The following is a 27,779-nucleotide window of genomic DNA, read 5'->3' as shown; positions in this document are numbered from 1 at the left end:
TGCCTGTGGTCTGTGGTCTGTGGATCTACTGTCCGAGCCTATGCCATGCAGATTGACCGTCAGTAGACTTCACCACATGCTCACAGACGTCCAGAGATCATGACGGGACCAGTCCGATCTGAGCTTGGGCCGAGCTGCTCCGAGCCACAGCGCTGGTCGAAAAGATAATCTCAGAGTCAGTGTTGGTGAGAAGGATGCAGCCTGAGTGTATACGAGGAATGAGATTTCCGCTGCATGCTCTGAGTCTGACTCTCTGAGTCCGACACTGCACTGGCCATAGGCATAGGCATAGCCTGGCCCTAGGCATTGGCATTACATAGGCTCGCATTACAATGTAGCAGCTTGTGTGTGTCTCTCGTCTGGCAGACTGTCACACCTGTACCGACTAGCGACTACATGACTTGCACTGGCCGTAGAGAGAGTACTGCAATTATAGAGTGTAGTCTGTGCAGTCTCTTCTCCCGGACGTTACCACTGGCACTGGTCACGGTGCATGTGTGCGCGCGTGTGAGATCGTCATGCGGCGGTGTCAAAGATCTCCATCTTCTTCATCACCATTCGGAACTTCTCTCTCAGTGCTCACAAGAATTGTTCGACCGTGTGAAGAACACAGACCAGTACTCATGGTACTGCAGTAGACATCGCACTGGACTCTCGAACCCGCCCTAAAACCTGGTGCGAAAACGTAGTCAAGCTTCACTTGGGATCGAGGCACGCTATTCTAGCTTCCGGACTGGTCCAGTGTTGACCTGGTTAAATGGCGTAAAGATTTTGTTCTTCGTGACTTCTGCGCTGCAATTTTACCTAGCCTGATCAGGGATCTGTGCATACACACCACAAAGCGCTCAGCAGAAGACTAGCATATTGACCCTGATCGGGCAACGATGAGGGAGACTTTCAAGCGCAAGCAACGGTCATCTCGGCAAGGCTGCCCGGCCATTGACACGGAGCGCAGCCGCTGATCGAGCCAGAGAGCCGGAGAGAACCATTGGGAAGCTGCTGTGACTTCGTAACGAACGTGGAAGAAGTCTCTTCCGTCCGACGACGGACCATTGGCGAGCCAAGTCGCTGTTTGCCGACTTTCACGCAGTGCTTCGGGGACCAGCAGTGTAGGCTAGTACTGTCTGTAGCTGGCTACAGTGTTTCATACATCTGTGAGCCCAACCCTCTGACTGATCAACGGGTCACTATGCCGGAGATGGGTAAGCAACGCAAAACGTTCCTAATAAATCAGCTTGGTTTCCATCGAGGTATGGCCCATAGGCGTAATGGGTGCACGGGGAGGGAGAGGGGGGGGGGGGGAGCTAGTTACAGTCAGAATGATGGTTAGCAGTAAAAACAAGAGGCCATGCGCTTTGCTACTACATGTATAATCACGGTTAGTCAGTGAAATTTGCAGGCTCCCATGCAGCGCCACACACAGCCTATAGAGCAGTAGTGTCCGTAGTGCATTGGGTCATGCAGCACTCGGTGCTACTATGTAGCCTAGTCATGGCACGCATTTCGCTGGGCAGCCAGCACTATAATAGGCTAGCTTGTGGGATAAGGCAGGGGCGTAGCAGCCGGTCCGGCTATGGCCGGACCACTATTTTTCACACAATGCCAAAAGCGCCCAGAATGCAGGATTTTGCACTCTAATTTCAATTTTTCCCGCGGGAGACCCCGGACCCCCTCCGACCGGACCCCCCTCCGACCGGACCACCTCCAACGGCAGTCCTACGTGCCTGTCAGGTAATGGCCTCTCTTTGCTACCGAAGACTAGATGATCTCCATCCTTATAAAGTCTACAAGAGTGAGTGCCGACAACCTCCCTGCTCCAGAAGACGGTTGGCCACGAATCACTCTTGAATGAACTCTGCCAATGAGGCAAGAAACACCTGCCCAGTACCGTAGCTTGCAACTGTCGCTACAAGATGTCGGAGTACGTATCAGGGCCCATGTAAAAAGGTGACTACTGTCTGAGTGGTCAAACAAATCGCCTCAGTCATGCTTTTCTCCACGTACACATATAAAATGCTCCCCTGATGGCGGCGGCTTGGGACCGAAGAGTGACCAGATCTCAGCAGAATTGCCTGGATGGCGGAACAACCCATAATTATGACTGTATGCAGCCGTTGTTTAAAAAGAAATTATACTTTTCAATTATTCAGTTTATAGTAAAGAAAAAAGGACCAAGAAACTACATGTTAAACTATAATTCAGTTATTCATCTTTAATAATATGCTGGTAATCAGCCCTTTCTCCACATGGCAACAGCTCCACAAAGCCAAAGGTGCTGGATGGACAGAAGTGCCCTGATCCCAGTACCACGTTGTCTGGGCTACAAGCCATGCTTTGATTTCTGCAAAATCGGACCACAATCCGCCCTAACCCTTTCCTTGTGCTTGTGCTCCAGAATTGGTACTGACTAGCTTGACAAACAGTGACGGTTTTCCCTCCAAGAAAGGGCTGTGGCACTCACACCTGTGCAGTTCTATGAAATACTGCTTACCTAATGAATCACTGCTGCTGCTGCTGCTGCTGCTGCTAACAATTATTTGTGTAGGAGTAAAAATGTGTATAGAAAATCGTGGCTAGATCCAACTGGCTGTGAGGAATGTTCATGTAGCATGTGTGTAGTATTGCCATGCCTCGCCTTTGGGAACACTGATACCATGATATACTGAGTACCAGTACCCCAACCAGTACCCCAACCAGTACCCCAACCAGTACCCCAACCAGCCCGTGTGCACATGCATGTACACGTATGGCCTATTAGCAAGTTTGTGCTGCGTGCATATCGTGTGTATTCCGTTCAGGCGTGTTGCTGTCTAGTAACCGGATATGCCGGTTTCTCCGTCTGCATATCATGTGTTGCTTGCTGGTAACAGGTCAGTCTGCTCAGTTACTCGCGGTGTGGACACTCGGATCACTTCCCCTCGTCGTGGTGCTCATCGTGGTGTTCTGTGCACGTGGCACACGGTCAGTGCAAACAGTCTGCTGGTTATGCTTGTACTCGGTACATGTACATGTATGCATGCAAGTGCCCTGCGCAAACTTTCTACTATAGAACCCCATGCACTGCCCGGACAACGAAATCCATTATGTGTACTCTGGGTATGGCGGGCATGGTCACGGTGTTCGAGCTATCCCGCAGTGTGATGTATGCATGCTATCCCGCAGTGTGATGCGTGCAAGTTATCCAGCAGCGCTTGGCCGGCGCCACTGGTACGGCCGGTACGGCCATGGCCGTACCAACTTCCCAAAATGTCGGTCCACGTGGAACGTCCAAAACCGAGGAGAAAAAGTTTCGATGTATGATTTTGTACAGGGAGTCGCCCAGAGTGCAGGATTTGCCGTCTAAATTCCAAAAAAATCGGGGGAGGACCCCCAGACCCCCTTCTAAGATGGCCCTTCGGCCACACCGCTCCGCGGAAGCTGCCTCCGGCCCTGCAGCGTGATGTGTGCAAGTAGTTATCCCGCAGCGTGATGTGCACTCGATTACCAGCACATGTAGTGAGCATAATGCACAGTGCGTGGTGTTTTGCATGTGACAAAGTGCTGGTCAAGGGAGCTGGTATGCTTCTCATCCCGCTTGCCCTACTAATGGGAAGAGTCTTATTCAAGTTACTTCAAGTAGTTTTAATTAACTATTGCAAGTTGATCTGTGATAAGGTGGCAGGGAAAAGGAGTTATATCCATCACTGGGCCCATGGCAACCGGCTTCAAGGATATGTAGTGCGGCCAGTAGTAGCTGGTACCAATTCCGCTTTTCTACCACCACTGAAAGCAATACGGAGCATCATTGCATTATATTAGCGATGAAAAGGACGAACGGTGTTGTTAATATTTCATTATTATTTTAGTGACAAGGATGTGTAGTGCCGGTGTCAACTCCGTGACTCTACCATGCATCACTGAAAACAACCCGGAGCAGCATTGCATTCTATAATAGGGTTTGAAAGTGCTACGTCACAGCTAGCAACAATTTCAAAAATTCGAAACTGATCCACTTGGATCCAGTTTTTGTATGGATCCAAGCACATTTCAAGCGGTTTTACTCACAGCAAGGTGATATAGCCAGTGAAACTGACTGGGTTGGCCAATGGGGGTGGGGTGACAACTGGTGGCGAAGAAAAAGTTGCACCTGCATACGACATGCGTGGGTTGCTATGCACCCACAGACTGAGGCAATAGCAAAGTCACGCCTAAGTGGATCCAAAATAGAAATCTGTTGTCAACTTACTACTCCTTGGCCGTTTTTGACGTCATCACTTTCAAGCCCTATAGCGATGAAAGGGACTAACGGTGTTGTTAACATTAGTGACCTAACATTGTGCCACAGAGCATTTACGCCTGATTGTTGACAATGTGTATGCCGCCACCAATGCAGAAAGAAACGCTCTCCGGCTCCTCTCACCATCAGGCAGAATAGCAACTTGACACAGGCGGACAACGAGCTGCAAATCGACAGCCGAGGAACTGGCTGCCCGGACCTGACTAGCCCCGCGTCCCCACTCATGAAGACCATCAGCTCGCCGATGAAGCAGTACGACGCAAGGAGGGCCGTGACACCCTTGACACTGCGCCGCCATCAAGCTAGCAGCGGCAGCCAGACGCTGCCGCTGTCTCAGGCTCGACCGCCACCTGCAACTGGGACACGGGTTCAAAGTTAGTTCTAGCACTGAGTGACATGAGGGGTGGGGGAGGGGGGGGGGGGGCAACACCCTTCAGATCACAATTTACTTAATGTACGCTGACCGCAAAGAATGCACATGCTTTATACGCAGACGGAGATTACACTCTTTGAGCTCAATGCACGTGTACTAAGTTTGTATGGCTCAGTTTATATGGGCAACATGGTTCGGTGGTGCTCTGTTCATGTTGTGTGTGATCATCGAATGTGCTTTGTTTCTTGCATGGTCGTGTGTGGCTGCTGCTGTTACAGTATACAAGTGGTTGGTTGAGCAACACCGACACTCACTCTTAAACGAAGCGTACAAGTCAGCAGATCCAAAAGAGTAAGCAAATCTAGCTATTTTCCAAGAGTAGTGCTACTGACTGCTACTGACTGCGGTAGTATCCAAATTGATCAAGATGACTTGCACACTCCTTACAGAAATTTTCAATGGCATTCCAAGGACACTGATTGGAACTTATCGTTTAAAATTGGAATAGTATCCAAAGGAAGAAACCTGCCCATGGCCCTCTAAACTTCTTCTTCAGTTTCTAACAGTTTCTTCCTTCTGTAGATGACTATGGAATATGGAATGGAAATCATTTTTATATTTAAAAAAGAAAAGAACAACCATGCTTGTAAGAAGTAGAGTAAGAACGACAGAGGAGTGGGTACCAAAAATGGGACTGTCAATCAACTGTTGCAACATGATAACTTCGTCCTGAACACCATGGGGAATGGCACTGATAATAAGAAATATGGGTGAGAGCCAGCCGCGGCTAAGAAAATCAAGCCTTCACAACAAGAGGAAAGGAGAGGGGGGGGGGAGAATTGGGAGAGGCAGAGAGTGAGGAAATGTTTCGGATCAGATCCATGGTGATGGCGGCAAAAAGATCTAGGAAATCCAGTAACAGTGGTGACTGGCGTCGGATGCAAAGAGTGTGCGTGGGCTGTGCTCATAGAGTGTGCGTGGGCTGTGCTCATAGAGTGTGCGTGGGCTGTGCTCATAGAGTGTGCGTGGGCTGTGCTCATAGAGTGTGCGTGGGCTGTGCTCATAGAGTGTGCGTGGGCTGTGCTCATAGAGTGTGCGTGGGCTGTGCTCAAAGTAGATCAATGTAAAGTGTAGGCTGTAGATCCGAATGCATTGGGTGCGTAGGCCGTATGCCAATGCTGACTTGTACTGAATCATACAGGCACGGCATAACCCTGGCCTAAATGCTCTGCTTTATGCCTGTTTTCTCTTTGCATTATTCTTGCCCACATGTCCATCAGTTACGGAGCCAATGTTCCTTTTGATGAGGATGATGATGATGATGATCCGGATGACGTAAATGGCAGTGGACAGCCCCAGGTCATACGCCAGAAGAAGGACAGCTCGAACTCGATCGCCCGTCCAGCAGGGAAAGGTGGCTCGTTGCAACGCTCAAACTCGCTGGCACTGGACTTGACCTTGTTCGATGTCGACTCGCATGACCAGCCTGCCGATCTGACAAGACTGCACGGCGAGCCATTTGCAAAGTCACTTGATGCTGCCATGTTCATGCGGTAAGCATACTGGTCTGGTTTTCAGTTTGTCTACCTGAGTAACGTTATAGTGGACTGAAACCCCAGTAGGAAATTACTGTCAGAGATGTTACGGCTCACACACAACAGTACTTTGGCACTGCTACGTGAAATTCGATGGCCGGAGTGAAGTGTCAACTCATATTGGACTTACTCGTGAGATCAGGTTTCATTGAGCAGAACTATAGGGTGTCCTTGCATTGATGTGTACAAGCGTGTGTGTGTGTGTGTGTGTGTGTGTGTGTGTGTGTGTATGTGTGCGTGTGCGTGTGTGTGAGTGTGCGTGTGTGTGTGTGTGTGTGTGTGTGTGTGTGTGTGTGTGTGTGTGTGTTGTTTATGCATCAAACACAACCATGACTGTGTTAACTTAATAAAGTAAAAACACATTTTCAATTTCTAGGATGTAATGGTACGCTGTGCTCCTGTGCTTGTCCAGTGCTACGTACGAGAATGTCACTCCCATGCTCAGCACAAGTCCACAGCTGCTCGTGCCCACGCTGGCACCGCGTGACTCGAACTTTCGCACCAGCAGCTCCTCATGCAGTTCCACAGGCAGTCATCAGTCAGCGCTGTCTGCGGACAGCGATGATCTGGAGCAGCCTGGTCCGTATCACCTGCAGAGTAAGAGAGTGGCGGCATACGAGAATGTGCAGCCCACCAACAACGACCAGCCATTCATACAACTCCAAGCACCGGATGCACCCACCGCAGCAGCAGCAGCAACAACGCCGACCCAACAGGACCAGTCCTACGAGAATGTCCAGCTGCAGCTATCGCCGTCTGGCGGTCCGGCGGGGCGCTACGAAAACGTAACACTCAGCCCCGTCGCTCCCACGTCCACCCTGCTAAAGTCCTTCTCCAATGGTGGCGGTGGTGGTGGGACTGCAGGGGATCAGGGTGCACGCTTGCAGGCCAGAGACAACTACGAGAATGTGCCGTCGTCACCTGGTGTAATGTCAGCGGCGAGCGAGGCATCCACTGTCTCTGCAGCTAATGTGAGATCAGAGACATCACCTGCTGTCGCAGATACGACCGCTACGTCACCTTCATCATCTTCATCGCAGTGGTACGAGTCCAGAGAATTGCAGCTGAAATCAGATGTGCCCGTGGCGCAGAACTTCACAGCTGTCAAGGAAGAGGATGCAATGCCGTCGGCCTCCACTTTATTAGCAGATGGGCGTGCAACCGCTGGCAGTACTCTGAGTGACACCGAGTCCGACATGGACGGCACACCGCTTCAAACTATGACCAGCGAAAGTAGTGGCACAGGAAGGAACACCAGCTCCGGGCAGTCAGCGTCCACGACCCTGTCCGGGCCGTACGCCACACTGGGGCCGGTCGGCATGCCACGCCTGCTGGAGAACGAGCTGGCCAGCGATGTGTCCACTCTGCAGCCGTCCACTCAGTCCTCGACTATGACAGCCACGTCCGGCGCGTACGCATCCCTGCAGCGCCACCCCGGGCTGAGTTCACAGCCAGTTGTCCGGGAAGACCATGAGCTAGAACTAGAAGAGGAGGACTACAGTCGCTTAGACAATAAGCGAATGACACGAACGCTGTCCATGGCTAGTACAGACACTAATCCATACGGTCGGGTTAGAGTTGAGGAGAATGTGCACAATGACTACGACACCATTGATCAGGTTACGCCAGACAGCAGCCCTGACAAGGCACACGACTACGACAATCTCGATTCAGTCGCTCGGCAAGAAATCATCGACAGGAACGCATCGGACATGCACGCTCGTTCTGCGAGCGAGCTGATGACGACAAGCGAGTCGGACGCCGGCGTCCCGGAGTCCGACCATTCCCAGCATCATCAGCAGCCAGTGCTGCACAAGGGCAGTGGTAGTAGTCCAAGCAGCAGCAGCCCGGAGAAGGCGAGGAGTGCACAGCTACTGCTGCCATCCAGTGCCGAGCACTATTACACGCCGGACAGTGGACTGGACGAGTTGACGCCATACTCCACTCTATCCAAGACCAGCAATGAATTAGCTGATACCAGCACACACCTTGGGTAAGCAGTACTACTAAGCACTAACAGTTACGCACCTTAGTTATATCATACAGCACTGGCTCTCTTCAATACTTCTACATGTATTTCTGATATAGAGCAGTGCAGTAGTACAGTAACACCTCTCTAGTCCACTTGTATCCATTTGGCACTTTTTTGAAAGATTAACGTGGTAAAAAATTAAAAGTAGTGGTTGCGACTTCGGCGATGATTTGTAAGAAAAGGGTTTGCTCCCCACACCGGAGCTCGCGCTATTCCGCCGACTTTGTTTGTGCCTGGAGAGCACTATATAAGTGGTGCTCTTCAGGCACAATCTTCCTCAGCCTACTCAAGCTCAACTGATGAGGGGTGAATTCCCCGAAACACTGTGTATTGAGCAGGGAGTGGTGCTTTCTTGCAGGTTTGCCGAGTCAAAGGTTCGATGGACTTCTCGTGTGCTCTGGATGGCAGTCGTTAGTCAGTCAAGTGTCAAGTAAAGTCGGCGGAATAGCGCGAGCTCCGGTGTGGGGAGCAAACCCTTTTCTTAAAAAATTAAAAAATACAAAAAAATAGAAATGACTGGCAATGACCTGTTTCTTGAAAACACCACGGCTGGAAATCGAGGGTGCCAGGTGAAAGAGGTCTGACAGTATTCAAGGAGTACACATTGATCCTGACGGTTGATGTGGTCGGTGTAGGCTTAGAATTAGAGGTACTGAATAGCAGTATAGCCATGCCCACGCCCTGCCTTTGTGCGATACGCCATCTGTGGTAGGAGTATACCTATTCACAAGCAGTAAATAATACCTACAGACAGGGCACCATTAACTGACCAGCCTATGAAACTTGTGACATGGCGAAGGAGTCCAGTCGGCTGGGTACCCTTGCATTACTTTACAATGTCATATGTAGTGTTATGTACGGGTACTCAGTAAGTGGGTGTGCTCCTGGCTCTCCATATCTACCATGACCCAACCTCCTCCACATATCTCTATAATGTGCTTGACCTGCTTTTGAATGGTGTGTGTCTGTGTGTGTGTGTGTTGTGCACGTGCGTGTGCGTACACCATGCTGTATGGCGGCCGTGGTGCAGCAGACACAGCAGTACCAGCAGCGAGGTGGCCAGCTCTCTATCCAGTCAACACTGGCATCTTCACCATCAACACCACCACCAGCAGCAGCAGCAGCAGGCGAATACGCCCACCACTAACCACCATCAGCGTCTCTTCAGCAACCCGATACTATCATCGCCTGTATCAGCATACACACCCGCAGGCACTCTTCCAGGTGGCGGCGGCGGTCACGAGGACATGACATCGCCGGATGTACCACACAGCCCCCGGCCCCAGCTGTCCAGCCGCATATCCATAGAGTCCTCCAGTACGGCACCACACATGTAAGGCAGGCTTAGATTGGGACACATGCACACCATGTACTTATCCAAATAGCAGAAAGGCATTGTGTATGCACATAGCAGAAAGGCAGTGTCATTGTGTATACCGTATTTCCCCGATTATAAGTCGCACCCCCATTTTCAGGTTTGAGCAATATTGTTGCGATATATTCACTTCAGTAGTAAGTCATGCTCGATTGTAAGTCGCACCCCCTTTTTTACCCTGAATTTTAGTGTAAAAAGGTGCGACTTATAACCGGGGAAATACGGTAGGTGCATAGCAGTAAGACAGTGTCATTGTGTGTATGCAACCTGTCAGGATCACACTGCAACCTTATAGGATAACACCAGGGTTCATTCGATAGCGAGCAGTCTACATGGTAGAGTGATGCAAGGATCACTGCAAAGATGGCCCACAGTGTGTATATATGCTGGATCAAGGTTGGTAACACCGGCCAGCATTCTGTGTTAACCGTATTTCCCCGATTATAAGTCGCACCCGCATTTTCAAGTCTCTTGCGTAGGTTTACATAGACTGTCCCTGCGGGAATTTGCGGAAAAAAACTCTCGAAAACTTGTGCAAGAAATTGCGGCAGAAAACAACAAAAATGCGAAGAAAAGTGCGGAATGATGCAGAACTTGCCAGGAATTCGCGGAATTATTTACAGAAAATTGCGGATTTGGGCCAAATCACGAAATTTGTTGCATCGTATATCTACTCGGGAGTAGTACGAGTCGTACTGTGCAAATAACCTACAGGATCATGGAAAGCACTGCGTGAAAAGTGCATAAAAAAGTGAGATATAGTGCAGAAAACAACAAAAAAACGGGGGGAAATCGCGGATTTTGCTGAAAATCGCGGGTTTGGGCGAAAATCGCGAAATTTGTTGCATCCGTGGAATCGCGATTTCCTGGAGGGACAGCATAGATGCAGCTAACAAGGTTCGTCCCCTTATTGGGCATTGCTTGTGAGACTTACCACCTCACCCTCACCGTTTATGGCCCTGCATCTGCCACCCTGGTATAATCAGGCATGCTGGTGGCCTGGCACAAGCAAAACTTCTCTAAGCTGGTTGTGTTGTAGAGTGATTCGTACATTTCGTGTATGGGAAGCGCTTCAAATGCACACGGCAAGGTCACCTTCCTCTCTTTTGTGCGGCTTACAATCGAAAAGTTGATACTCAGATGTTGAGCCAGTGTAAATAGAAATAAGAAAGGGATGCATAGATACGAGTCATACGTAACTAGTCAGAGTGGTGGACAGTTACTCATAACTTGTATCTATGCGTCCCTTTCAACTTTTTCACGACGACAGGCGTTGTGTTTCCCGTACACGAAACAAAGTATGAACCAGGCTTTGGAAATATGTCACCCTTGATTGTAAGCAGCATCCACTTCTTCGGCCTCGTGGCTTACTGTGAAGGGAGAGTGACTTATATTGGGGGAAATGCGGTAGCTGTGAGCTAGTGCTGCAATGCACAGCAGCGTGCAAGGAAAGCAATGTTGTTTCAACGTGTCAGCAATCAGTTTATAACCCTCTGCTTGATCTGTGCTACAGGTACGCGCGGGGCAGTCCATCACTCTCCCTGCAATCGTCGTTGAGAGAGGAGAGCCAGACGGCCATACCACAGGTACCCCCCGGCGACAATAGACCGGTTCACCTGCGACGGCATTCTTCGTCACAGGCACCCTCGTCCACTACGGCTAGCCACACGGAAGTGGAGGTAGTAGCAGCCGTTGATGCTGCTAACACAGCTGCTGCTGGCAACATAGAGAATGCAGATACTGGTATCATTGAGCATATAATAGCCGGGGACTTTCAGACGGATTACGAGCCGCAGCAGAACTTCATCCTGGGCCCGACACAGCCCATGCTCATCACACGCCGCTCTCTAATGATGCGGTCAACCACTGTCAAGGAGAGCGACACACAGTCATTCTGCGGGGGCCAGGACGACGAAGACCCCAAGACATACCTGTAACAGCGGGAGCATGGGACATGTTAGCCCAGGCATGCCAGTGCTAACGCCGTGGCGCTGAGCCCAGAATTTAACCTTGTGACTTACGCGGCGATGCGCCTGTAGCAATCCTTTATCCTTGACCCACCAGTACAAGTGTACTGAAACCCAATCATCCTGTGCTGCTTCTGCTTCTACTGCTGGTGTTATTGCAGAAGCAACAGCACAGCCACAACAATAGCAATATCCTGAACAACATGCTATTGTAGATCATCTACAATATGAAGTTGATGCTTCTTGGTGCAACTAACTCTAAGTTCATCTACAGTATGTTACTGTTAGTAGTATGAAAAAAACACCATCATTCATTCTGTACAAAGTTGAATCAATAGCGAAACAATCAAGAATGACAGCAATAGTCAAACATGTAATAATAATAATAACAAGAGTTAGTCCCAATGATAAAGACAGCAACTTTCCGAGTTTCAATATTAACATATTTACACCGACACGCATGGATTTGGTGTACCTAGAGGACGAAGGAAGACCCTGCAGAAACCTTCATTATGTACAACAGCAACAGATGCACTATGTAAAACAGCAGGCACAAACCAAGGCGGAGCAAAAGAGTGTCTCATACCTCGCTTGTGAGTGGCGCGTAGTTAAAGTTTCCCACGCGGGAAGTTCGATGCGCGACGGGCTTCTTCCTGTTTCTATTTCGGTCGTCATAGAAGGGGTTGCCTTCATACTTCTTCGCTTCTACCCACACTTTGTTTCGGTTTAGCCTTGGTCGCACTGGTCGTTCTCCCTGTACAATGATGCGAGACTGCTTGTGTCCGTCAAAGAAGGCAGCGTCGTTGAGACCGGCCGTGCTACGTTCAAGGGACAGTTCCGACAGCGCCTGATCGTGCATTCAGAAAAGAGAGCAGAGGAAACTAGAAATTACAAGCCAGTACATGTAACTGTTATGCTTCTGGTTGTGTTGTTGTCTCATGCTGCTCATCCATCTGTTTTGTTTTCTCTGCAAGATTCCGCTCGATTAGTAGGGCAAGGGCTGTTTTGGGTATGTGTAGCTCGGGTTCTACTGTGATATGGATTCTGGGCTGTTTTGGGTATGTGTAGCTCGGGTTCTACTGTGATATGGATTCTGGAGTGAGCTACAGTTATACAAACACGTCATAAAGAATTATGACTTCTACAGCGGTGACAACTGATGTATGACTTCTACAGCGGTGACAACTGAAATCCGACCCCTAGTCGGTGCGGTGCGCTCACGTTGCAAAGACCCAGCACGCGCTTGTAACAGTACGAAGTAGAGACTGCTGCTAGAATCGGTGCTGCACTTGAACACGGAAATCAGGGGTCGGATTTCAGTCGCCACCACTGCAGTTCTACATTGTCTATCAAGTAGGGCTGAAACGATTATACCGAATAATCGAGTTCTCGTTTGATAACTCTAATGATCGAGCAATCGTTTAGATTACCGATTACGATTATTTTGCGTTTTTTTCACTAATGCAGATTTGTTGGTATTATGAAGGCATAGTTTGTGGAAACAGAGTAATGCTTGCACAGAATTATGACACTATTTGCTCATGATTATAATCGATTACTCGATCGTTAAGCTAAAGAGTAATCGATACGTGAAAATCTACGATCGTTTCAGCCCTACTATCAAGGGATTATACAAGGCCATTGCAGCTACAACTAAAAGTCGCCATACCATGCGTGCAGAGCCCAAATCAAACACGCGTGCTACACTATACACTATACACACACACACTTGGAACCAAATATATCTGGATGTGGCTGCTGAAGTAGCCAGTGCCAGAGCATGTTGTTGCCTGAATGGTAGGGGCAGTACGTTGTCAACTGTCCAAGAGGAGAACATCAGGCAACTGTCCACCCGTAGAATACTTCATATTCGTGTTTTGTGCTAGAGCAAAAACACCAGCTCCAGCGAGAGATACTTACGCGAAAGGTGCGTGGCTCTGATATGGCAAGTTCTGCTAGCATGAAGCGGTTGAGGACTATGTTGTGCTGTGCATGGTCAGAGATACACATAAACATCAAGCTACTGTTGTTGCAGCAAGGATCCAAGGGGAATAGAACACCTGGGCGCGAGGATAAGGCTTTGGGCATGCCTTGAGCACTTCACCTTTGGCAGGCTTGCACTGTAATTAGTACCTCCCCCCCCCCCCCCCTTCCACACAGACAAAGGACCCACCCGCAACCACCCCAACACCCATATGGGTATACGTGAGAGCAGACTTTTAGAGTGCGTTCTAATTCTATAAAATCCATTCGGACAAGTTCGAGACTCTCCGAAAAGTTAAAGAACTATTCTCATATCCTCTCTGAATTTTAGGAGATTCTCCAAAGCTCTCCGAGCTTCAAAGGTGGCTGAAACTTGGAGATTCCCGCGGTTTTGGGGTCAACGCATGTGGATTACTGCCAAAAGCCACATTTTTATCAGAAGCATCTTTTCTGTTGCTACGCACAGTGCGTACTACATTCGTGTCACTCAAGATCGCGGCTCCTTTAGCGCTACGAATGTTCAAAATATTTCCGAATTCTTCGAGACCAGTTTCTAAAAAATTCCAATTTCTTTGACTGTCAGGAGAACTTTCTACGAGAAGCTAGAGAAAATTCCAATGCACCCTTAGATCAGGAAAGCAGAGCTCCTTAGCGCACAGTCATCACATGAAGTTGAACGCAGAGTGCACAGAAAAACTCCGGCATCAACTGCAACCTACCCGTGATAAGCTGTCCATGAACGGTGGATAACCCACACTGTGGTCGCGCAGCGACGCTGTAATCCTGTTGATGGCAAGCTGAATAGCACATGTCACCCCCGCCAAGCAGAGAGCACGGGAGTAAGAACAAACACCGTACGTACGCACACACACACACACACACACACACACACACACACACACACACACACACACACACACACACACATACGAGACAGAGGATTAGTGCTGCACATCCTACAATTCTTACAACGGAGAGGGAGGTTATTACAGGCATTCCGAGGCTGTGTTTACACACAAACGTGCCACCATTTTTACTGTTTTTATTTTTTTCATTATCTAGAACCATTTCAAAACTGGAACCCAAGTATGGATTTACATGTAGAATTGTAGATAAAAACCGCATATAAGATGAATCCTCTTTTGGCCACTATCCGAAAAGTGATGAAATGGATTTATCGGGTTTTGCATTCCAGCTCTTCAATTGTAAATGCAACCTATTCAAACATATTACAAACCGCGTATAGGGCAGGCAGGCTCAAAAAAACAAGGCAAACTCACCAGGCGCATATCACGGTTCTTGACTTTCCTGGCATAAGTCGCTTTCACCATTTGTCTCCTGACTGCAATCTGACCGATCCGGTAAGCAGTTCTCACCTTTCCTCTCAGGGCCTGGAAACATGGCAGACATACAAATGATCACCACTTCAGCTAACAATAAAGGCCACATAAGAGAACACAAGGGGGGGGGGGAGCAAATCGATAAAGAAAGAGGCAAGAGTGTACTTGCTTAGATAAAAGAAACAGAAGACTGCACTTGGAAAACAGTGCGTCTCCCTGTCTTGAAACACCAAATTTCCACACGAATCTACAACACAAATGCCGCATGGTGTGGTGCAGAATTATGACAAGCAATGCACTCAAGCTCAACTGATGAGGGCTGAATCCCCCCCCCCCCAACACTCTACATTGAGCTGGTAATAGTGCTTTCCTATTAGATGGGCCTTGTTTGGATTCTTGCACTGGCTTGCAGAGTCGACGGTTCGGCGTGTTCCTCGTGTACTCCAGATCGCAGCGATGAGTCATTCCAGTGCCAATTACTTTGGCAGGACGTGAGCACCACATAGGAGCAACCAGCTTCATCTACAACCTCTTCATGTGCTATCATTAAATTTATTAATCTCACTTTGATATTCATAAGTTTGAAGAATCATTTATTCATAAGTTTGAGGAATCGTTTTGATGAGAATACAGTGTATGTTTGAGTTATTGCGACGCTCGCTGTATTTCTCGCCGTTCAGGCACCCTGACGGCGGGGTTTGGGGGCGATTCAAAAAATCCTTTGTTGTCTAGTAGACCTCCTTCATTGCAATGGGTTTGGCCAGTCACGTCATAACTCTGAGCTCCACTGATGAGATGGAAACAGCTAGCATTGAGTGCTGTGCATGTGAAGTAATTATAGAACGGGGTACATCGAGGCTTTGTTGCGCACAAGACCTAGGTCAGTACTGTACGAGGAGGAGATATGCTACTTACAATTGCATAGTACTTGTACCTGATCTTCCTAGTTTTTCGCTGGTGCCCAAGCGATTTAGGGAACTGGATTTGAGGCCCAATTCGTTTTCCGGCTACTCCGATCGGCATTGTCGCTGTGGCACCAGGCCAGGCGAACAGCTATCTTTACAGGTTCTGCTCGAAGCTAACCACAGCACAATGTAATTCACCACCTTCACAGAGTGTGTATAGAATTATCTGATATGATAGAGGTGAAAAATGTTTCCTGTACTAAGAATTAATTTTCAATCATTTTTTTGCCGTTTTGACGTCATCACTTCTTGTGTTTGTTTGTTCTCCTCAGGGAGTCGTAAAATACCGGTATTTTACGACTCCCTGGTTCTCCTCTACTCTAGACTAGTTCTCTTATGTTCGCGGAGAAGGCGGAGAGCCGGAACACAGAACCTCTTATTTCCAGGCGTGGGCCATCCCCCGGGCCCGGGGCCCGGCGCCCCTGATCATAGGTGCCAAACATTTTTAGTATAATTACTCAATCAATAAATTTGTACAAGTTGTAAAAAAAAAAGTTGCATGCGGCTTCCAAAAGCTAGAAAAAAAAGAAAAAAAAAACTTTAATGGCGAGATAAGCAGGGCCAGGGAGTCGTAAAATGCGTATTTTACGACTCCCTACTTTTTTGTAGAGCCCTAGGCCCTAGCTAGGGGCCTAGGCCCTGATGAGGAACTGCACGGAATTTTCATACGTAAAAATCAGAGTTGTTGGGTTTCGCTCTACGTGATTTCTCCACAACTGCTAAACATGCGTTGTTGCTTTGGAGCAGGGAGTCGTAATTTTACGACTCCCTGCTTTGGAGGCGTGTTGGCTGCATGCGCCCACCGCATGCACCATGAACCGAAACTTTTTTTTTTTTTTTTTTGATAGTCCAGGGGATGGCCCACGCCTGGTAAAAGAATAAACAGAAAAAGAAAAAAAGAAAAAAGGAAAATAATAAGTATACAAATAATCTACGTGGAGATAAAAGTTTAATAATAGCTATGAAAAGTATGAATGCCGCAGACATCACCACGCAACATGACAATTTGTTCAAGGTTTGGTTTTGTGTGTTTCCAAAATCGATTTTCACGTTCCGATCATCAGTGGAAATACGGAACTAAAGAGATCAAGGGAAAAACAAATTCAAAGAGTTGGTGCCTTGGTGGACAAGCCGTTGATTATTCACCCTCATTGTAATATCAAAAAGTATTCTTTCTAGACCAAAGAGTGGTATATTTGATAACATTTAATAACGATAGAAATTTTTACGATACTTCTCCAGACGTTTCGTTGTTCTGAACAACATCGTCAGTGGATAAAGAATGTTTATCCACTGACGATGTTGTTCAGAACAACGAAACGTCTGGAGAAGTATCGTAAAATTTTCTATCGTTATTAAATGTTATCAAATATACCACTCTTTGGTCTAGAAAGAATACTTTTTGGGAAAAACAAAGGTTAAAAATCCAAAGAAGTGTGACACATGACGGGTAACTTGTGGTAAGTATTACAAAAAAAGTGAGAACTAAAATAAAGAGTAAGTGTGACAAACGGGCATGAACAGTGCAGAAACAACTCATGAACACGGGGTGCAAACTGACGAAAATAACCTAAGTGCTAAAACATGTTCTTTTTGCTTACACAAATCGGGCTTATGCGTACGAATACAAACAGCTTCAAGGACCTTCAACTGCTGGACATAACGGGCACGACACAGTACAGAGAAGTGGGAATCATCATACACACTCAAACAATCGGGACGAGATAACAAATGCAAATACACAGCTGACTTCTTACGAATTTCACCCTCATCAGCTCCATCACCTTCCCTGCCACCTGACTCCTCCTCGTCCGTTTTATCACCATCACCACCAGCCGTCTCATCGTCATCCGCCTCGTCTTCATCCGCCGCCTCGTCATCACCCGCCTCGTCGTCATCTGTATCCTCGCCGTCATCCGCCTCGTCGTCATCTGTATTCTCGTCATCCGCCGCATCATCACCCAACTCATATTCACCACCAGTCAGTCGTCTGATACCATCCATGTTCTCCTTCCTACGTCTGTCCCGTGCCACTGTCCTTACCTCATCTACGTCCCGATATTGTGTTCCGTTTTGCCCCCGGCTTCCGGTCTCCTTCGATGCTCCGCGTGGGCCTTGGCCATTCCTAGCATATATTTCTGTTGAATAATTGGCGGTCGACCTCCGTGGTCTCTGGACACACGGATCAAGCGCTGGAGGGTGCTGCGGTGTCCGCACAGCCGGATACTGCGTCAAAGAAATGGGATCAATTTCTGTGATTGGCGGTACTGTCGTTGTTGCCGACTCCTCCCCAACCCCAGCCACCAACGGCACTGGTGGTGGCTCCGGTGGGGGCAAGGGCAACGGTGGAGAAGGCACATTCGGTTGGCTTAGTGATCCACCACTCTTCCTCTGCACCGTGTGTTCGACTTGCTCTGGTTGTGTCGGTGGTAGAGGGAGCGGGTTCTTGCGTCGTCTTCCCCGCTTCGGGCGCTTCGCTTTTGCTGCGTCCGGCAGCATGTGAAGTGGTACATGCTGCTTGATACGTGCGCTCAGGTGTTGAAGGGTCCTACCAACGTACCGGCTATCACAATTCCGGCACTCAAATTGGTAGACCAAGTGGCTCAATAGGTGAGATGGTAGCACATCCTTCCTCACCGTGAACGCACGTATCGTAGTGAACACAGGGATGAAGTGCGCCGCAAAGTATGTTTGTGTAACTAGCGTTTTGATTGTGCGGCACAATGTCTGTGATGCCTCTCCTTTCCAAGGTAAGGAAAGGTAGACTGGGCAACGACTTGGACCTATGATGACGACCTTTGGTTTTGATGCTGATTTTAGTAGCTTGTTTAGCAGTTCCTCCGGGTAACCATTTTTGAGAAACACAGATTTCAGAAAACCTAGCTCATCCTTGAGTCGAGAGGGGGAACAGATTCGCCGCGCTCTATCCACCAGATTCTTCACCAGGTTGACCTTATACAGGTACGAACAATACGAGTCAAACACGATAATTATATTGTCCGGTAAATGTTGGTTTCCTGTGTATTGACGTTACAATTTCATCGTTTGACTTCTCCACACGCACATCTAGAAAGGACAAGGTGTTGTTCTGTTCATGCTCAACCGTGAATTTCAGAGAGGGGTGTAAGTTATTCAATCGGTCCAAGAAGGCGTCACACTGTTGTACTGAATCAAAATATGTGAACGAGTCGTCGACAAAACGAACGTAAAACTCCGGCCACAGTGACTGGTCCACAAGAGATTCGCAGTAGCCAACAAATACATTTGCCAACACTGGACCTAATGGTGATCCCATGGCTACCCCATCCACCTGCCTTCACATCACGTTATCAAATGAAAACTCAACGCCCGTAGTAACAAGAGACATCAGTGTACGGAAGGAGGATTCAGGCAGCCATGGCGTGTCAACAGAGTTATTGTGATAGAGAACATCCGCACAAATATCTATGGTCTGTTCCAACGGTACATTCGTGAACAAACTGACCACATCAAATGAGCACATGTGCGCTGTAGCGGGAATCTGGTGAGTGCGAATGAGGTCTACAAACTGGAAGCTATCCTTGACAATGTTCTTACAGTAATAATCTTGCACAGCTCCAAGCATCAAACAAAGCCACTTCGATACTTTGTACTGTGGGGATGCTACCATTGATAATATTGGGCGTAATGGACAATTCGGCTTATGGATCTTTGGCAAGCCATAGAGTCGCGGGCGGGCGGAGCCTATTGGCTTGATTCTCATGAACTCTGAGACCGAAATTTCTTTCTCAGATTTCAATTTCTAGGTATGTTATCATGCGTTTCTCTACTTTTGTTGTATTATCATGAGTGGAAACTGGTCCGAGTTTCACGAACTTGGAGTCATCATTCAGGATTACCGCCATTTTTGATATGTACTCTGTTCGGCTCATTATGACCGTTGCGCCTCTACCACCGACACAACCAGAGCAAGTCGAACACACGGTGCAGAGGAAGAGTGGTGGATCACTAAGCCAACCGAATGTGCCTTCTCCACCGTTGCCCTTGCCGCCACCGGAGCCACCACCAGTGCCGTTGGTGGCTGGGGTTGGGGAGGAGTCGGCAACAACGACAGTACCGCCAATCACAGAAATTGATCCCATTTCTTTGACGCAGTATCCGGCTGTGCGGACACCGCAGCACCCTCCAGCGCTTGATCCGTGTGTCCAGAGACCACGGAGGTCGACCGCCAATTATTCAACAGAAATATATGCTAGGAATGGCCAAGGCCCACGCGGAGCATCGAAGGAGACCGGAAGCCGGGGGCAAAACGGAACACAATATCGGGACGTAGATGAGGTAAGGACAGTGGCACGGGACAGACGTAGGAAGGAGAACATGGATGGTATCAGACGACTGACTGGTGGTGAATATGAGTTGGGTGATGATGCGGCGGATGACGAGAATACAGATGACGACGAGGCGGATGACGGCGAGGATACAGATGACGACGAGGCGGGTGATGACGAGGCGGCGGATGAAGACGAGGCGGATGACGATGAGACGGCTGGTGGTGATGGTGATAAAACGGACGAGGAGGAGTCAGGTGGCAGGGAAGGTGATGGAGCTGATGAGGGTGAAATTCGTAAGAAGTCAGCTGTGTATTTGCATTTGTTATCTCGTCCCGATTGTTTGAGTGTGTATGATGATTCCCACTTCTCTGTACTGTGTCGTGCCCGTTATGTCCAGCAGTTGAAGGTCCTTGAAGCTGTTTGTATTCGTACGCATAAGCCCGATTTGTGTAAGCAAAAAGAACATGTTTTAGCACTTAGGTTATTTTCGTCAGTTTGCACCCCGTGTTCATGAGTTGTTTCTGCACTGTTCATGCCCGTTTGTCACACTTACTCTTTATTTTAGTTCTCACTTTTTGTAATACTTACCACAAGTTACCCGTCATGTGTCACACTTCTTTGGATTTTTAACCTTTGTTTTTCCCTTGATCTCTTTAGTTCCGTATTTCCACTGATGATCGGAACGTGAAAATCGATTTTGGAAACACACAAAACCAAACCTTGAACAAATTGTCATGTTGCGTGGTGATGTCTGCGGCATTCATACTTTTCATAGCTATTATTGAAAATAATAAGGCACCCATTTTGATAATCCAGGGGATGGCCCACGCCTGGTAAAAAGAATAAAATAGAAAAGAATCATGACAAGTACATGACTAGACCTCTAGACAAAAATGTACATGTCTGACTTTAGTTCAACAGTCCTGCAAGGAAACACGTGCCTCGGCTACCACTACAGACGCGGGGTCCCTGGTGACACGGTGTGCGGATGATGATCTTGCCCCACGAAGGCACATCACGCTAGCTCGGACTAATGCAAAGCTTAGCTTGCAGCGAAGCCATGCCATCGTCACGGAGTACGGCTCCTTCAGCTTGTCAGATAGCATGCTGGCAAGACGCTTGAACAGGGCCAATGCACACTTGCTAGTGCCACCAGTGGCTGACAGCACTACTGGCACGAACGTGGCGCGGTCAACCTCAAGCAGACGCTGCTCATATCTCCGGCGTTTCTCCTTTTCATGACGTGCATACACTGAGGAAACTGAGGCAGCGCGATTTGAGGCAGCGTAGGGTTTGAGAACCCTTATATCAAGAAAGGTGCGCTCAAATCGGCCACCCCAGATTCCGTTGGCGGCAACATCAAGACGAGCCTGATCAGCGGTCGTTGTGGACAGAAGCCGGAATTTCTCTCCGGTGACTGGCTGCAGCATCGGTTCTGTGCACACATCATGCGTGACCTGACGCAGAACATCAGCCGTGAGGTCTCGAATTTCATTGTGTCGAATACTGGGGAATCCCCCAGTACTGCAGGACAAGGCATGGGTGACGTCAAAGTTACCATGGCCACAGACGCATCCTGATGGCAGGCGTGCTGGTGTCCACCCGTACCGGAGACAGAGGGCATCGCGAAACTCCGCCTTGGACAAACGAAATCCATGGATGGCTAGAGGGCGGCAAGTCAGCCAGCTGGAGGCCCCCTTCTCCGAAGCTAGGGTCAATTGCAGCTCAAGCTCTGCTCCAGCACCATCCTTGAAAGACTTCACGGCTGCCAGGAGGTTGGTTCGCAAAGTCGTACGTACCTCTGCCTTCATGCGGAGAACTTGCGCCGCGGTGCCATCTAGGGAGGAATCTTGGGCGATTAGTTTCTCCCACAGGGATGTCGTGATGTTGCGTGAATTGCGGTAGTTGCCGCCCATAGATGTCGGGTCGGTGATGCCAAGACCACCATGGCGACATGGGAAGGCCAGCAGTGCACGCTCCTGAGAAGACGGTGGCGCGTGGCCTGTCAGAGCTGGGATCAGGATGTCCCGAATCACGTCTTCAAGACGACCAAACAGTGCAGGGGCATCCTCAAGGGTTCTTGAGAGAAAGGACCACCGCGGCTGTAGTCCCTGAATGAAGGCACTGTAGGCTGCCTGAGGTTGAGTCGATGCAAATTCAGCCAGACGACGAATCTGCTGAACCCAGTCGGTGACCTTATTAGCAACGTACTCTTCCACAAAGGACGGCGTGCCAAGGGCTGCTCCTAGATGACGACAACCATCCTTCTCAATACGCACACCAGTACCAGCAAAAATCACAGTGGCTTCCTCGTACGCCTCGGGTTTCACGAGCTGGATCGACTTTGTTGCATTCAGGAAGTACCCATAATCCGACCCTTTTGCATTCAGGTCATCCCACCATCGCCGTAGCGGGCGTAGGCGGCCGCCAGCTGAAGAATCATCCGCGTACCATTCCTGTACCACGTCGGCAGAATCAACATCAGCGATAAGCGGGGTGACACCCAAGGCATACATAGGCATGGCAATGGGGTCACCCTGGGTGGTGCCTTCACACGATAGAATACTTTCTCCGTCGACATAGAGACGAGCGGGGGATCGGTACGTATTAATGACCACTGGGGCCAGTGCCGGGCAGAGATGGCGGATGTTCAGGAGGCAGGCTTTGCGGTTCAACCGGTTGAAGGCGTTGGAGGCGTCCGCAAGGAGCACTCCATCCACGTCCGGATTGTGAAAGGTGTCGTACATGGCGTGTATAGCAGCTTCGATCCCACTCGGTTGGCCAGCACAGAGCTGAAGAGAGCCTGCGGCAGACTGCACAAGGTCCCCAGTCACTGCAAGGATCGCCTTGTCCAGTATTCTGCGGACCGTCTCTCCAATACCTATCGGCCTAACGCCAGGCTTCTTGTCCAGCGGGATCAGCCTGGCAGCTGTAAATGCCTCTAGGGCTTCTGGATCGACGTATGCCGTGGCAATGCGGCGGGCACAGTTAGCCAAGCTATCACACAGTTCATCCGAGGCACCGGAAAACGCAGTTGTCATATAGCAATAAAAACTGCTTTATGGCAGTTTTCTAAAAAAAGTTATTGTGTTCTATACATGGACCCCGTCTAAAAAGTAAGAAATTACCGAAATGTGATAGCTGAAAATTAAAATTTCACACAAAACCTCACAATAATCACAACAATTGAAATGCTGCTTTCAACACTAAACTTGTACTGCACCAACAATTGGCAACATGCATGCATAGAAAAGAGGATCACGAGGGGAAAAGGTCTTCTACATGTAGCCTTTAATTCTGTGTGTGATTATTGTGAGGTTTTGTGTGAAATTTTAATTTTCAGCTATCACATTTCGGTAATTTCTTACTTTTTAGACGGGGTCCATGTATAGAACACAATAACTTTTTTTAGAAAACTGCCATAAAGCAGTTTTTATTGCTATAATTTCTTTTGTTTTTTCTGTCACCAATCAATGGAATGCCCTATTTAAATAATTATGTAAATGATGGCCTTCACATCTTATCAAGAGGTTTATGTACTCTTGATCATAGCAATACCGTATAATACGCATTGATGTGCAAGCCTTTTCTTGCAGAAAATGGCACTAGCATAATGCATGTTCTTCTGCGGGGAAACATGTGAGTAGTGGTGGATTTTATACGGTCATTCTGTGCATGTTGCTGTTGCAGAATTTCATGACTGTCATAAATTGATATTTCAGATTTCCCCACCCTCGATCAGATTTATTTGAGAAATGTAGCCATGCGCCAGGTGCGTGTCGCAGATGTTTTTGTTGATACTGTGTTTATAATGGTTTATAATCATGGGTTATCGTGATAAGGTCATCCAGCATCATATTGCACTGAAATCGTAATCCTGTTCATGTCGATACAACTTTTGGAAGTACAATGTAGGTCAATGACTTCAAACTGTTAGTCCACGATTTTCTAAAACAACACAGCAAAGGAGGAACAATAAACATGCATTAAAATGTAAACAAATACATTGCTGAGTCCGACACCTCGTTCCAACAACTACACTGATCCTTAGGATAAAAGGGTCAAGGCTATGGTTGGAGGTACTGATACTGAGAGATAAACAAGGCACTCCATGATAATAAAATCTTACACATCTTTTGGTGAGTATGAATGATATCCAGTCGAACCTCTTTAGGACGAACACCAAGGGACCGATGGTATTTATTCTGTGAGTTTGTCTTAACCTATTTTATAACCAGTGAATACCATTATTTCTCCAATAGACATACGAATAGATTTCTTCTACAGCGAAAGATTCTAAGCCACACCGACTCTGAACCTTTCTTTAGCAACATGACGGCAACTGAAACAGCAACAGAGAAAGTACACATACATGTACTGCACATTCTTGCAGGTACTGTAGTATCCCTGCTTTACAGTTAACGCATGACTAGTACTTTGCAGGACTCTTATAATTACTCTTGTTACTACTTTCGGACAAGTCCTACATCATGTACCTCACATATGATTTGATTACATCAGGAGTACCGCGCTTCTAGAAGATCATAGATCTTCCATGCATGCTGCTGTCATCACTTCTAGTATCACTTCCTTTTAGTTACTAGTTGGTACAGTCATGACTCATGTACACATGTATGTCATGTTGTTCCGGACTATTCCAGACTTTCCACGTCATATGCCCGATGAGTAATGTTGCTGACTAAATTGCATAATATAGATATCTCATCTTCTAGAACACCTCGCTTAGTCATTATGTTAATGTTACGCAATGCTCACTTCGTCTACGTGTATAGCAATGATGATCTAGGTTTGCCTTCTCCACTATTCTAGAACTTGTACTAGAAGGATGATTTCGTAATCACTGCAATGGCTTACTAACCTTACTTTCCTACCGCCGCCTGCTTTGCTATACATACTTTGCTTGCCTATAAAAGCTGCTGTCTTTTCTGCCACCATCAGATTAGCTCAGATTAGAGCTGAGCTGAGAGAGAGAGAGAGCAAGTTCACTTTCACTTTGATATAAGATAACCTCCAGGCCGTGCCGGAGTAAGTTCTGATACGTTACTGTAGTTGACTGACTGTGGGTAGTAGCCTCCTAGCCTCGCCGACGCACGTTACATTGGTGGCAGCGGTGTGTTTTAAGTAAAACAACGTGATTCGACCTCACCATGGCCCAACCAGTTGCTCCTGCCCCAGCCGTCCGTCAACAGCCGTTGGTGATTCCGGAGAAGTTTTCCGGAAAACTACAAACAGATTGCAGATCGTAATTCTTGCTTTGGCGGCACGAAACTTTATGTGGGGCAGTGCAATCTCGGCGGTACTCACAAATCAAACAGCCCAGACTCGGGTAAATAAATCCAATCATACAAGTAAGAGATTTTCACGAGACGAGACTGCACCCATTGGCTTGTTTCGTATGAAGCAAACAAGTTACTGAACCTCTCCACAATGGAGATGTTCCCTGATTTGCGAATTATTTTGGCAAACTCGGTCAATGAGTCCTTGAACCTTTCCCTCCAAATTGGGAAATGCCAACGATAGTATGCCACTGACCAGTGCCTTACTTGTAACGTACTAATGTGCAATGAATATGAACAATTCGACAACACATCTAACATAAGCCTTACCGTCAAGAAGGTGAACTCGCGTTCTTCGCACACTGTAGACAAGGACAAAGAGATAGAAATGGATCTAAATCCGAATAAAATCAGCACACGTTTCCGTAAATGAAAGGGTGAGCATAAGCAAATGAATCGAAGGAAACTGGTCAACTCAGAGATCAACTGTCATTGAGTATTCCGTAAAAGGAGGCCTCGGCAGCGGAAAAGCTAAATTTAGAAAGGAGATCCTGTCAGCTTTTCCATTATTTATTGCATTCCGCCCAAAATCAGCACACTTTTCGTAAATGAAAGAGTCAAGACAAGCAAATGAATCAAAGGGAACTGGTCAACTCACCTGTCATTGAGTAATATTCCGCGAAAGGAGGTCCCAGCAGCGCCGAAACGAAATAAGCCAGGCCAGGAGACGAAATATCCGAAACAGCTCATGCAAGAAGCAGTTCCAAAGAAGGAAGTTCCTCGTGCATGCACATCCGAAAAGGCAACAACAAAAAGTCTGCAATGCCCACGCATGCGGCCAGCCGGCCGCGCGATGGTAGGATCTAGGAGCCATGGAGTAGCTCCCTGGTACAGGTACCGAGCATCTTACGTAGAAACTGACGTAGCTACGTAGACAACGTGTCTGAATAGCGGTGTCGTTAGGTAGCGCCATGTGAACACAATAATAGAAAAGCTGACAGGATCGCTTTTCTAAATTCTTCGCCACCCATCGGCATCCAACCCAGATGTCCCAGCTGCGCCATGGGTGTGAAGGGCAGCCCTCCGTACTGCGTCCCGGTTTAAGCAGTGAAAAAGCACTGGGTGGGGTTGTGGTGGTGGATCGCCAGTAATGACAGCGTCGTCATGCAAAGGCTCTGCCACGGGGTGCTTGTCTCGGAGCAAATCCAGAACAGAGTTGTCCCCAATGCGGTCCTCGAGGTGCAGGACCCCTCCCGAGGAATCTTCGCTGAGAAGGCGCAGCGCTGACTTCACTTTACCATCATGCACCATCGACGCGAACTGGCGTGCGCGATCTTCGTTTGGTTTAGTTTTCTGTCTGGTGGTGCTGGCTCGATCGCTGAGCTGTTCTTGGATCGTGCGGGCCTCGTGCAGCAGGTCATCAATGTCACCTTGTCGCCAGAGGTCCAACCGGTGCTCCAGTCGCTTGGAGTGCGATTGAGGCGAGGCTTTGGGATCCACCGGCTTCTGTAGCAACAGCATTTGGAACGTCATGGCGATCATCAGTGCATGCTTTTCGTAGCCCCCAGCTGTACCAAAGCAGCGAAAATAGCCAGCAAGAGTTTGGATGAAGTTCCGACCGGCTTCGCCTTTCGGGACGGGGATGGCATTGGGTCGAAAGTGTACTGCCTCTGCATACGCTTTGCTTATCATCACGATGGTGTCGTCATGTGAGTCAGTGTGTTCCAAGAGTGAAGCCTCTTGAGTCCGCGGGGTCGTACTTAGGAAGCCCAGGTGCAATGACGGAGTGGCTTACATTTCCGTTCGCGGTTGACAGTGTAGGAGAAGGGGGATCACGAACTTGGGATGTGTTCAGATTGGCCAGGAGTTGCGTGTCGGTAGTGTCGGCGTTTTGGTTGGCTGGAAGTTCGAAGGTCGGTGTCGATGTGGGTGTCAAGGTGCGTGTCCGTGTGCTGGTCCAGCATGTCCCACGCGTGCTGTTGGGAGCTGGAGACGGTGTGCGGTACTGGTTCGGCGGAGGTGCCGGCGTGCTGATCCAGCATGTCCCACACGTGCTGTTGGGAGTTGGTGATGGTGCTTTCATGGGAAGCAGCCGTTACCGTATCTTGTGTGGGTGTACGTGTGTGTATGGTTGTATGGTCAGGGCGGCTGGGTGACTCTTGCATGTTTCCACTGTTTGCTACGGTGCATGTACTCGTACTGTCATTCAAAATTTCGGAGACAGCTCAGGGCTAGACAATTTTTGAAAAGATGTTTGTGAACAGCT

At 48.4% G+C, this 27,779-nt stretch overlaps 2 protein-coding genes across 3 annotated transcripts; one reads left to right on the top strand and one right to left on the bottom strand.

The window, feature by feature from the left end:
• Positions 1-451: 451 nt before the first annotated feature.
• Positions 452-12,073, top strand: LOC135805250 (serine-rich adhesin for platelets-like). Of its 2 annotated transcripts, none has more exons than XM_065319264.1 (8): positions 452-1,202; positions 2,871-2,961; positions 4,373-4,650; positions 4,928-5,000; positions 5,930-6,202; positions 6,657-8,237; positions 9,310-9,609; positions 11,165-12,073. In XM_065319264.1, the coding sequence occupies exons 1-8, from the start codon at positions 1,190-1,192 to the stop codon at positions 11,586-11,588; spliced, it is 3,033 nt and encodes a 1,010-aa protein (XP_065175336.1). In that variant the 5' UTR covers positions 452-1,189; the 3' UTR covers positions 11,589-12,073. The 2 variants fall into 2 exon arrangements, with proteins under 2 accessions (XP_065175336.1, XP_065175335.1); XM_065319263.1 differs by having other exon boundaries at positions 453-1,202; positions 9,307-9,609.
• LOC135805253 (large ribosomal subunit protein bL20m-like) lies at positions 11,811-16,078 on the bottom strand. Its single transcript, XM_065319267.1, has 5 exons — positions 15,857-16,078; positions 14,882-14,992; positions 14,321-14,398; positions 13,539-13,604; positions 11,811-12,465 (listed from the first exon to the last, which is right to left on the bottom strand). Exons 1-5 carry the CDS (start codon positions 15,962-15,964, stop codon positions 12,199-12,201), a joined length of 630 nt encoding a protein of 209 aa, XP_065175339.1. The 5' UTR covers positions 15,965-16,078; the 3' UTR covers positions 11,811-12,198.
• Between the last annotated feature and the right edge of the window lie 11,701 nt (positions 16,079-27,779).

This window comes from Sycon ciliatum, chromosome 1, assembly GCF_964019385.1.
Source record: "Sycon ciliatum chromosome 1, ocSycCili1.1, whole genome shotgun sequence".
Classification (NCBI taxonomy): domain Eukaryota; kingdom Metazoa; phylum Porifera; class Calcarea; order Leucosolenida; family Sycettidae; genus Sycon; species Sycon ciliatum.
The sequence above is the reverse complement of the archived record's forward strand: the minus strand, read 5'-3'. Positions and strand labels throughout refer to the sequence as shown.

What these genes read in the sequence shown, in the direction of transcription:
- LOC135805253 (XM_065319267.1), bottom strand. Translation starts at nt 15,964, where the DNA reads ATGCCGATCGGAGTAGCCGGAAAACGAATTGGGCCTCAAATCCAGTTC. An exon ending in GGTACAAGTACTATGCAATT is followed by an intron (nt 14,993 to 15,856) that starts GTAAGTAGCATA and finishes CCATGTTTCCAG; the next exon opens with GCCCTGAGAGGAAAGGTGAG. An exon ending in TCATGGACAGCTTATCACGG is followed by an intron (nt 13,605 to 14,320) that starts GTAGGTTGCAGT and finishes GACCATGCACAG; the next exon opens with CACAACATAGTCCTCAACCG.
- LOC135805250 (XM_065319263.1), top strand. An exon ending in TTCTGTGCACGTGGCACACG is followed by an intron (nt 2,962 to 4,372) that starts GTCAGTGCAAAC and finishes CCACCAATGCAG; the next exon opens with AAAGAAACGCTCTCCGGCTC. An exon ending in AAGTCAGCAGATCCAAAAGA is followed by an intron (nt 5,001 to 5,929) that starts GTAAGCAAATCT and finishes CATGTCCATCAG; the next exon opens with TTACGGAGCCAATGTTCCTT.